Source organism: Syngnathus scovelli, chromosome 1 (assembly GCF_024217435.2).
Source record: "Syngnathus scovelli strain Florida chromosome 1, RoL_Ssco_1.2, whole genome shotgun sequence".
NCBI classification, from domain to species: Eukaryota; Metazoa; Chordata; class Actinopteri; order Syngnathiformes; family Syngnathidae; genus Syngnathus; species Syngnathus scovelli.
The window spans coordinates 15,675,744-15,687,705 of record NC_090847.1 but is presented as its reverse complement, the minus strand read 5'-3'; the positions used below and the strand labels follow the sequence as shown (position 1 = coordinate 15,687,705).

The 11,962-nt window shown below is 40.5% G+C and overlaps 1 protein-coding gene across 2 annotated transcripts in view; it reads right to left on the bottom strand.

The window, feature by feature from the left end:
- Positions 1-5,628: 5,628 nt before the first annotated feature.
- Positions 5,629-11,962, bottom strand: part of ppargc1b (peroxisome proliferator-activated receptor gamma, coactivator 1 beta) — a 54,954-nt gene continuing 48,620 nt past the window's right edge. For both annotated transcript variants that reach the window (XM_049759380.2, XM_049759372.2), the window contains 4 exons: positions 11,875-11,932; positions 11,592-11,710; positions 10,836-10,963; positions 5,629-10,475 (listed from right to left, as the gene is read on the bottom strand). In XM_049759380.2, coding sequence (XP_049615337.1) covers positions 10,381-10,475; positions 10,836-10,963; positions 11,592-11,710; positions 11,875-11,932 — 400 coding nt within the window. In that variant the 3' untranslated portion in view covers positions 5,629-10,380. The remainder of the gene's footprint in view (positions 10,476-10,835; positions 10,964-11,591; positions 11,711-11,874; positions 11,933-11,962) is intronic.

Sequence of the window (11,962 nt, the reverse complement as noted above, 5' to 3'; positions counted from 1 at the left end):
AATGTTGAAAAAAAAAACTCCATCAATGTGCATTTTATCACTTCAGTACAGTCAGCAAATTTTAGGGGGAAAGATTATTATGGATATTTTAATTGCTGTCAAATTAAATCTGAATTATGAGAGGTGTCCTTAAAAAAATGTAGTCCTTTGAGATTTTGAAATGTTGAGATTCCCTGCTTTAAGTATGCTGCATATGCACGGCACCATCTCATATGTGGGTCACGTCAGTGTTTCACAACTGCTCACACGACAGCCGAGCGTTAATATCCCGGATGGAACCTGCAAAAGGGGTCAAATGCACTCTAAATCCAGCCTTCTTCCCCCTCTGCGCTTTGTAATAGTGCATACGTAAGCGCGTGTGTCGTCACCGCCTCGTGATGTAAGCGTTGCTGACATAAGACGGCAGCTCAAAGGATTGCCGTATACGGCCATGATGCTGGCCAGGCCGAGCCATGACGCAGGGACAACTCGTGACTGCTGCAAAGAGAGGAAGCGAGGAGAGGAGGGGGGCAGCTGGAGCTATGACGACTATTTTTAGGAGCTCGCTGTTGTTTCCATGCAGGACCTGCATGGACTGGCTGGCTGCACAGTGACTACGTTAACATGCAGTCAATATTTGGATTAAGGTCAAAATTCCCATTTATGAAGCATTCCGAATAACCCATTTACATGCAACGGCAAAGTCAGTCGAAAGTCAAATAGAAATGGGCCTTTATATACGAACATGTCTTAGATATAAATATATATCTTTATATTTCTATGCATGGTATTCTCCCTTTTATCGTCTCATTTCGATGAATGCCGAAGTAATTCATCGACATGCTCAGCTACACATTTTCTTGAACAGGACTTGGAACTTTTTCACACCACAATCTTCAATGCTTTTTGTTTTTGAAAAGAGAATTGACATGATCCACTCCGGCATCAAAATTTGTAGAGCCAACTTTCCCTAAAATTACAGCTGCCAGTCCCTTCCAGTTTTGCGCATCTCGACATGAAAATGTCTGCACATTTTTCTCTGCAAATAACCACGGATGGACTAGTGTTGGCTCGTGAGTGAACGATTCGTTCAACAGAACGGTTTATCAGTGAACGTGATTCGTTCTTTTTTCAGTTCATATGACTTCAACCAGTAAGTGTCGGTAACGCGCATTGAAGCTGGTGCCACCACGCCGTAAAACAAAACGAAGAAGAAAATGACGTAACTTCCCGTTCACGAACGAGTCGTGAATTGCATTTCCCGTTCACAACGAACGAATCTGTGTGTGAACGAATCAGTGAGTGAATGATTTGCATTTCCAGTTCATCGCGAGAACGGATCAGTGATAGAATGAATCCTGACTTTCCCGTTCGCGAACGAGTTAATGGGTGAACTGCCTTCCCGTGCATCAACGGATCAGTCAGTGAATGTGTTGCCTCTCCTGGCGTGAACTATGTAAGCCAGAATGTCGATTTACGATTTGCCAAGGAAAGAAAGAACGACTCACTGAAACACCACTTCTTTTATGCGCGTTTTCTCCAAGCTAACGGCTAACTTTATTGCATGAAGGGATGCGCCGTTATGCAACAACGGGGAGATTATGCTTCTCTCTGGGTAATCTTGATTTTATAACACTTGTAGTAGTTTTTAAATAACGTGTATGCACATATACGCCTAAATATTGTTATCCAATATATCTACTGCAATTTCACGTTGGATTGCTGGTTTGAAATTTACTTTTATTATTATTTTTATTTTAATAAACATTTATGTTAAAACGTGTCTGGTGTTTTATTCCTTGTTTTTATATTCGCCAATTAAAACGTAAAAATCAGACATTTGGTTAACTGCTTTATATGACAACATGTGTAGGTACACTTCATGGACACTTCAATAGGTACACTACACGAGGTAAAAGAAAAAAAAAAGAATAAATAAATAAAGAGTTTATTGCACAACAAAAGCATTTTCTCGCACTTGGGATTGAACCAAGATGTTACAGAGTAAGAGCACGAGTCACTAACCAGTCAGCTGTTTCGACATGACAACCAGTGGTCGAATGCACTGTTTTGTACTAGTGATGTGCATCACAGACCAATAGGGAAAAAGCTTAAGTGAAAGTGAAAAGTGCCACACCCACCCTCACCCCCACCTCCTGATCGGCTGTTTGAGCTGTGATGTCACTTGGACACTCCATTAGGTACACCGCCATTTTCAAGTGTACCTAATAACAGTCCACTTTATTAGGGAAATATCATGGTCAAAGGTCACAGGTGTCAAGCTCTAGTCCTCGGGGCCGCGTTCCAACATGTTTTCCAAGAGACCCTCGTTAAGCGCACCTGCGTGAAAAGTTTTTGGTCACTTTCACGTTCCGCAGGAGCTTAAACTTTTCACGCAGGTGCACTTAACGAGGGAATCACACGGACACTCCATTAGGTACACCGACATTTTCAAGTGTACCTAATAACAGGCCACTTTATTAGGGAAATACACGAGGTGAATCTTGGAAAACATGTTGGACTAGAGGTTGACACCTGTGACCTTTGACCATGATATTTCCCTAATAAAGTGGCCTGTTATTAGGTACACTTGAAAATGGCAGTGTACCTAATGGAGTGTCCGTGTGATTCCCTCGTTAAGTGCACCTGCGTGAAAAGTTTTAGCTCCCGCAGAACGTGAAAGAAGCTAAAAGTTTTCACGCAGGTGCGCTTAACGAGGGCACTTAGAAAACATGTTGGAACGCGGCCCCGAGGACTAGAGCTTGACACCTGTGACCTTTGACCATGATATTTCCTTAGTAAAGTGGCCTGTTATTAGGTACACTTGAAATTGGTGGTGTAACTAATGGAGTGTCCAAGTGACGTCACAGCTTAAACAGCCAATCAGGGGGTAGGGGTGAGGGCGGGTGTGGCACTTTTCACTTTCACTTAAGCTTTTTCCCTATTGGCCTGTGATGCACATCACTAGTACAAAACAGTGCATTCAACCACGGATTGTCATGTCGTAACAGGCGACTGGTTAGTGACTCGGGCTCTTACTCGGTAAGATCTTGGTTCAATCCCAGGTGTGAGAAAATGCTTGCATGTCCCTTTGATTATTAATTCTTTTTTTTTTCTTTTACCTCGTGTAGTGTACCTATTGAAGTGTCCATGAAGTGTACCTACACATGTTGTCATATAATGCAGTTACCCAAATGTCTGATTTTTATGTTTTAATTGGCGAATATAAAAACAAGGAATAAAACACCAGACAAGTTTTAACATAAAAGTTTATCAAAATAATAATAATAAAAGTAAATTTCAAACCAGCAATCCAATGTGAAATTGCAGTAGATATATTGGATAACAATATTTAGGCGTATATGTGCATGCATACACGTTATTTAAAAACTACTACAAGTGTTATAAAATCAAGATTACCCAAAGAGAAGCATAATCTCCCCGTTGTTGCATAATGGCGCATCCCTTCATGAAATAAAGTTAGCCGTTAGCTTGGAGAAAACGTGCATAAAAGAAGTGGTGTTTCAGTGAGTGGTTCTTTCTTTACATTCTGGCTTAAATGGTTCACGCCAGGAGGGAGACGGAACACATTCACTGACTGATCCGTTGATGCACGGGAAGGCAGTTCACCCATTAACTCGTTCGCGAACGGGAAAGTCAGGATTCGTTCCCTCACTGATCCGTTCTCGCGATGAACTGGAGATGCAAATCATTCACTCACAGATTCGTTCACTCACAGATTCGTTCACTCACAGATTCGTTCACTCACAGATTCGTTCACTCACAGATTCGTTCACTCACAGATTCGTTCACTCACAGATTCGTTCACTCACAGATTCGTTCACTCACAGATTCGTTCGTTGTGAACGGGAAATGCAATTCACGACTCGTTCGTGAACGGGAAGTGACGTCATTTTCTTCTTCGTTTTGTTTTACGGTGTGGTGGCACCAGCTTCAATGCGCATTACCGACACTTACTGGTTGAAGTCATATGAACTGAAAAAAGAACGAATCACATTAGGAGCCCAAATGGCTTGGATATTTCACCAACGTAAAAATACACAGTCAAGTCGAGACACCTCGACTGTGATAGCCACTCAGCCGCTGTCAGAACAGCAGAGCGTCTTTAAAAGTGACTTTGTTCTTAATGTTGCAATATTTTATAGAGCTAGTCTAAAACAGTAAACAAAGCCATATTGATTCTTTTAGATTTTGGTCACAATCACTTTCAATAAAACCTTTTTTCAAAAACTGCCACTTTCAATTACAAAAGAAATACAATTTAAAGAATATTTAGTATTTATTTTTATTCAATTATTCGACTCTCCATACATATATAGGAATAGAACTTTATGTCTTTTGTTGTAATATAACTGATTTTAATATAGAAGATGGTGTAACACTTAACAGATTTTTGTTGGTGGTGTGCCTCGAGATTTTTTCCAATGAAAAGGTGTGCCGTGAATGAAAAAAGGTTGGGGAACACTGCTGTAGTCACACCAAAGCAGATAAGAAGATGGACACAGGACAGGAAAGGAAGCACCTGACAGGATGAATTCAAACACGTGTCTCCTCCTGTTTCCACTATTCACACACACGCAAGCACGCACGCTTTCAACATTCTGGCAGTGTTGACAAGAGAAGTCACTAGTTACAGTTGTGTTATTTTATAGGTCAGGGCAGATTTAACCAACACCTTTAATCTTGTCACATAAAAACCCATCAGTTGTTTCTCAAATCACAAGTGTATTACGGTATTAAAATAAAAATTATGAGGGAAGAAAGTCATATTTTGAAAGTCACAAAATACAAGTTTTTTTTGTATTATTACGCTATTCATTCTTGAAGACACCTTTATTTTCTGAAAAAAAATACGGCTGTTTGGTTTAGGAAAAAAACAATTTTACTTTCAATAATAATGTGCTGTACTGTAGTTCTTGATTGTATTATTATTGATTGATTAGAGTTACTATTTGTGGCCATGAGGGTGACTGAGGAATACGGTCAGCATCTTCACTGAGACGTCACACAGCACATCACTCACGCGCCACACGGGAAATTGCTAGTGGCCTTGAGTGTGCATGAGAGTGTCCATGGGCGTGCCGAACAGACAGCACCTCAGGTCAGAGAGTTGAAGGTTGCAAGCACATAAAAAAGTGATGTATACGCATTGTATTGTCATGAAATACAATCCAGTTAACCATTTCACTCATATGTGAAGTGGGCAATTGGAGCTCGCTTTGCACCCCAAATCTTGCGTCTGTGTGTGATTCTGAATCTCAGAATCTGTCTGATTTACGTCTGTATGTGATTCTGAATCTCAGAATCTATCTGATTTCACCTGGATCAAATCTACCCAAATCAAAATCTTGGATCCCTCAGACCTTTTTTTAGGTGCACTGGGGGTGTGTGAAAAGAGCTTTCAAACAGCTGCCCGCTGTTGCACAACTTTGACATCTCATATAGAACACATTTTGACAGGTTTTACAGCAATCACCTCTAGTGACTGATTCCCAAATTAGACATTTTATTTTCGGCAGTGCATGGGATGACACAATAGCATCCACAGTAGGGACTGATGCACATTCATAACTGCTGACTGAAGTGACAGAGAAGTTTGAAATGAAGACGAGGAGTGCCACAAGCAAGTGCTGTTCCATTAGGGATTTATTACTGGAGGCAAATCAATGAATATATGTCCTTTATACAGTATATGAGGAGCACGTCTCTACAGTTTCATAATGTAAACAATCTCTGAAGAGAAAAATGTATTCAGTTTAAAAGGAAGCCAGCGTCTCCTGTTTGAAACTATGTACACCAATTAAAATATAATTTATAACAAGAACATCTAAGAAACTAGATTTGAGCAATTCAAAAATACTGAAATGCCTTTTCGCCCACACACACTTCTCCTCTCCACATTCTTCACCCGTCATGAAATCACACCCGAAAAAAAAAAAAAAACTGAATAAAAACGGGAAAAGAACACACCTCAAAACATCCAAGCTAAGTGGAGCATAAATTAAAAATAAAATTAAAAATATAAAATCTGACGCAAAGTATTTAGCATATTTTATGTTAAAAAAAGAGAATCAGATGAGTGTGTCCTTAGAAGTCAAAATAAAACATATGCCCTTTATCTTATATTGTTCCACACGCTCACATTTATATTTTCACTCTTGTATTTATTATTGTATTTATATTTATTTCACATAGAATCATTTGCCTACCAAGTGCTCATTTGACATCCTTAAAGGTTTATATTGTGTGATGAAATGATTTAGTAGAAAAGAAAAAAAAAAAATCAACATTTAAGCGTTTGAACAGAAAACAAGAAAGCCACCAACTTGTGTATTATTTTTTTTTTTTGGTCAAGTTTTGCAGTTTTTCTTGCCGTTTTTTTCCCCTACTTTTCAGAAACGAAGAGCAGGAAGTATTGCATTGTGGCGAGAATTGTTTCCCTTTGGAAAGTTATTATCGTTATTATTATTCATATTTGGATTGATTAGAACTAGCCCAAGTGGACAGTGCTTATTATTACACTTGAAAAATGTGTCTTCTCAAAACACAAGGAAAACAAAAGGTCAACATCAAAGTTTTCTATAAGAAAGTATATCGTCATCTAGATATATCTACACAAACACACAAATATATATTGAGATATATTCATATATATGTATATACCTTTTTTAGAATATGGCTATTGAAAAAGAGTTCTTTTGAATAAAACGTCCTCAGTGGCGGTCGGAATTGGATCGGAGAGGTGCCGTGTGGAAGAGGGAAGAACCTACTGCTGATTTTAAGGCTTCTGTGATCACGAGATGACGTGATGACATGATGAGACGTCAGGGGGCAAATGTTAAAAAAAAATTACGTGTATATTTTTGTGTGTGTTTATGTATCCAAGTTGGTATAAGTGCCTATGTAAATTCGTGTAAATTGTGGTATGTATGTACGTTGGTGAAAGTTTATATATATTTAATGTATGTGATGACTTTTAGGTTTATGTGTGCAAGTTGACATGGATACAGATTTACCGGGACATTTGTCTCAATATTACCGTAATTTCCGCACTATTAGGCGCACTTAAAAACTTAAAATTTACTCATAAAACCACAGTGCACCTTATAATGCAGAGTGCCTTATATATGGATCAATTTATGAATTTGTTGATCCATACTGGTTGTACACAGTGCTCTGCCAAAATGTTTTAGTATGTTTTAGTACGACTAGTAAATTACTGTCGCATTGTTTCCTTATAATTCAGTGCGCCTTATAGTGAGAAAAATAAAGTAGTTGGCATGAGCTTACATATGTCTAAGTTTGTGTGCAAAGTATGTTCACATGAATGTGTTTGTGTAAGTTACTTTGTGTTTGTAAGTTTATGAAGTAAGAACGTTTGTGTATGCAAGTTCACATTCGTTTAGGTGCATGTTTGTGTATGCAAGTTTGTGTGCTAAAGGTTTCGAGCTTGCACAGCAAGTTGATGTACAATATGTAAGCGCATGTGTATGTGTCAATAAAAATATTTTGTGTTAGCGTGCGTTTTAAAGTTTTTAATTTAGTGGAAATTTTTGCTACTGCAAATTCCCAAGCGAAGTGGGTTTTCTCATCATCATCATCAAGACCATCATCATCATCATCACCCCTTCCTCCATTTCCCCTTGTCTCTTCACCTCCGACAATTCCATTCGGGACATTTAGTGTGCAAGATTACGATTGATTTTTGTACACGTCGATCACATTTGTATTGATGACTCAGTGACCATTCTCACGTATTGCATCTAATAATATGATTTAAAACAAAACTGGACAAACGTGATCATCTAAAGGGATTTTTCATGCACTGCTCTTTTTTTACACAGTGCCAGACTTTGTGTCAAGTTATGTCAAAGTTCCCTCCAAATCCTGCTGCCGCCAAAATTATATGTAAGATTTTTAGTGCTATGTACACATTTAGCCATACACATCTCTCTCTCTCTCTCTCTCTCTCTCTCTCTCTCTCTCTCGCTCGCTCGAGAGCTAGTATGGTGTTGTCTTATATTAGAGATTTATGTAAACCATGATGTAAACATTCAACGTACTTGTGTGTGCCTGTGTGTGAGTTGATAAGCTGTGGAAGGACCCGGAAAATCAAGGCCTTGAACCCGCACAAAGCTGTGTCTCGGTTTGACGAGGAGAGGAAGTGCTCAGAACTAAAGCCTTCTACACGCCACCATTTTTGGAGTAGAGGCATCAACCAGTGGCAGATTTGTGAAGCAGAGGTCAGGTCAGGTCAGGCTGTGGTCAGGCTAGATGTCAAAACGGAGGCTAGATTTAATCTTTCTAAGACAGGGCTGCCCAAGGCCGGTCCCTCGAGAACCCCGATCTAGCCTGTTTTAAATGTATCCCTACTGCAACACCCCCGATTCACATCATCAGGATTGTTAACAAGCTTTTGCAAAGCTTGCTGATGAGCTACAAACATGGTGGCGTGCAGAAGAGGCTTTAGGGAATGAACCCTTATGGGATAGCAGGATGGCGGCGGGGAGAGCATCGGCGCATGGACGTGAGGTAGAGATGCTCCTGACACCATCCGTGTCATTTTCTTGCTAAATTCCAACGCTCCCTTCCCTTTTTTTCAGTGCCTCCTACTGGCCAGGTTGCGTGCAACCAACTGCCGCTAAAGGGAATGTTTACATTCATCGTGACAGATACATTCCATCAGATCAAACCAACATTAGTTACTATGGATATTTTGAGGGGACTGGGACATATGTTGTAATGGAGCCACTGCCACAACCATATTCCCCCCCATTGAACGACACAGGCTGCAATTTAAATGTAAACAATACACGTTGCATCGGCAGAGCGGACCAGTCCGCCGCCTTCAATGTGGGAATGCTTCACCCTTACTGATTGTTTTATTAAGCCGGCGAGGTGGCTAAAGCTAAAACTAAAATTGTATTTGAAATAGGTATGTCGTAGTTATGTAACGCAATAAAAGTATTAAAATACTTGTTTGGTACTTGGCATCAGAATTGGTGAGTACTCAAGAGTGAATACTCCGACTGGTTTCTGTCTGAAAAATAGTGGTATTGAACATTCACATTTAACAGTGTATGTAAATAATAGGTGCACTGTGGCTATGCTTGCTGGCTAAATTTAGCGCTACAAAATGGAGGGGCTATGTGGTTTTGTTAGCAGGCTAAAGCAAACAGTAAAAAAATAGAGGTGTGTTTAATTTGTGCTAGTTGGCCATTGCTGATGTTGAGAGTATGAAACAGAGGTGCACTGGAGACATTTTAGCTGGCTAAATCTAACTGTGTACAATAAATGAGTAATATTGTCCTTGCTTGGAGGATAAAGCTAAATATAGAAAAATGAGGTGCTTTGTGGTCATGCTGGATGGCTAACAGTGGATTTAAAAATAAGGTGCTGTGTGGTTGGGATAGCTGGCTACAGCGAACGCTAACATTTCAAGATCAAGAACATAGACCTAACACCAAGAAATGTGTACTGTAATCATGCTAGACAACTAAAGCTAATGTCAAGGGCTGTACATACAACAGGCGTGCTTAATAGGTAAAGCTAGCATTACTGGCCTTTTACCACTAGAAAATAGAGGTGTGCTGTGTGATTTAGTTTGCTGGCTAAAACTAAGACTGATAACCATTTAATATCCTGATTAACAAAAAACAAATGCTGACTTATCCAGGCTAACATTCGCCTCCTAATTTTCAGGTGAAACATTCCCACAAAGCATTTCGCGCTATCCATGTCGCTAACCAAATGCGGGCCAGTAGAGGGCGCCTCTGAAAAAAAAACAGGGTTTGGGGATTTAGCGTTGACAGTGACAGTGGGATAAAGCAGAAAAAAAACTTCCCAACAGTGCATAGATCAAATCAAGGAAGCACTACAATTACAAAACAAGAAAGAAAATCTTCATTTTTGTAAACTTTTGTCCACCTTTTTACATTGAACGTTATACTCTTTGCACACACCACAGGTTTTTTTTTCCATGTAGAACATCCAACAAGTGGGTATCTTTTTTTCCATTTTTTTGAACAACCACACACATAGTTTATTACTTTTGTATTTTTTTTCTGGCGATAGAACGCCGCGCACCACCTGAATTTTTTTTTCACACAGAAACACATAAACAAACACGCACACACGCAACAAAGATTTGCTACGGAGGTCTCTCGGCAGGACGTAGCGCTGCGGCTGGTCTCGTAGCTATTACAAAGTAGCCGCTTTTGCCTCCTCCCCTCAAAAAACGATCTCGTCCACTCCTTTTAAAAATGTAAACATTTTGTGTGGAGAGGTGTGTACCGCTTTTTTTTTTCTGCTGCCGTGGTGTGTGGCATTTAATAAGGCGGGACAGTCGCGGCGCAGCTTGGGTTCAGCGCAGTGGGACAGTCAGCGGTGGTGCACCGACTTCTGGGCCTCCTTCAGCAACGTATCAAAGTCTAGCGCGTCATACTTGCTCTTGACTGGACCTGGACCTGCCTCGTCTGGACAGTGAGGGAGGGGATGAAAGCTAACATTAGCCTAGGCCAGTGAATCCCAAATGCTGTGCAATGAAAGATCATCAAGTTTATTTGTTCTGAAATGTATTTATATTTTTACTTCAAATTATTTACCTATAGTCATCCACTGTATTTATGCCAGCAAGCTACGTATAGTGATTGTCAGAATTATTAAATGGTTTTCGACGAGATGGGAGAAAATGCAATGAACGTGTGTGGGCACCTGTGCCATTGATACAACAGAATACGCAATTTGTGTTCGAAGTCCAGATTTTATGCCATGCTAACATTAGCCTAGCACAAGGCAATTTAGAGCGTCTGTTCTGTGTGGGTTGCAGTAGTCACCAAGGTCGATGTAACGCTTCCTCGTCAGTCTCCTCCCACTCATAGTTGCGCTCTGGAAAACATTCTCACGCTCCCGCCGGTGCCTCTGGGTGCCAGACTGGCGAATCTTTATGACGCCGCAGCGCTCCCTGCGGGCGTACAGTAGAAGAGACACAAATCAGAACTATTAGGACCTCATGGAATCACACAATAACGAAAACTGAACATTTTTGCCTGTCTTAGTGTATGAGGTTCATATTAGCAGGAGTTCATCTTTGAAGGACCCCAGAAGAGTCTTATTGAGTCTAAATGGCCACTTTGTACTAAAATGGCAGCCATCAAGAGCATATTTGGACACTGCTACCTGAGATTTTTTTTTTTTTGTGGGTTCACTCAAAACTGTTGCCTTCATGTTGCTAAGTGAAACGTGTTATGGTAATCGAAGGACAAGGGTCCTGAAAATTTCCAAATTGAGCCTAGGGTGTATTCACACCTCAAAAGTTTGCTCCACTTTAAACCGAACAGAGTTTGTTTCCCACGCTGGTCCGGGACCTTTTATGCTGGTGTGAATACAAACAAACTAACCCTGGTGCAGACCCAACAACCATGTCCTTACAAACAATTCGCGGTTTGCTACAGGTCTTCATAGAAACCACTGCTGGAAGATATGGAATATGGAAGATTTATGCGTTTCTGGACAAAGTTTCTGAAGTCAGTTATTCTAGTATATTGATGACTTAAAATGTACTTTGGTCTGGTTGGAAGCTGGTTACGTACTCATTACAGATGATGACTTTGCAGTCCTCGGCTGTGCCAAAGACCTGGAAGCGCTTCCTCAACATGTTCTGGGTCATGCTGCTGGGCAGGTTGTGGATGTAGAACACCTGACAGTTCTCCTGGCAACAGGGAAACCATGGCAACAGTTAGCAACGGGTGGGAGAAAACACACAGATGGACGTGGGAGGTTTTTAGCATTGCAGATGTTGTCTGCACACATGCACGCACGCACATACACACAGTGTAGTGATTCACTATGGAGCGGAGCGGGAACACTGTGTACCTCGTCAGAATTGGCTTTGTTCCTCTGCTCGTCGTCTGGGCATATCTCAGAGTGTTCACTGAGGACGGGAGAATACACGTTAGGGATG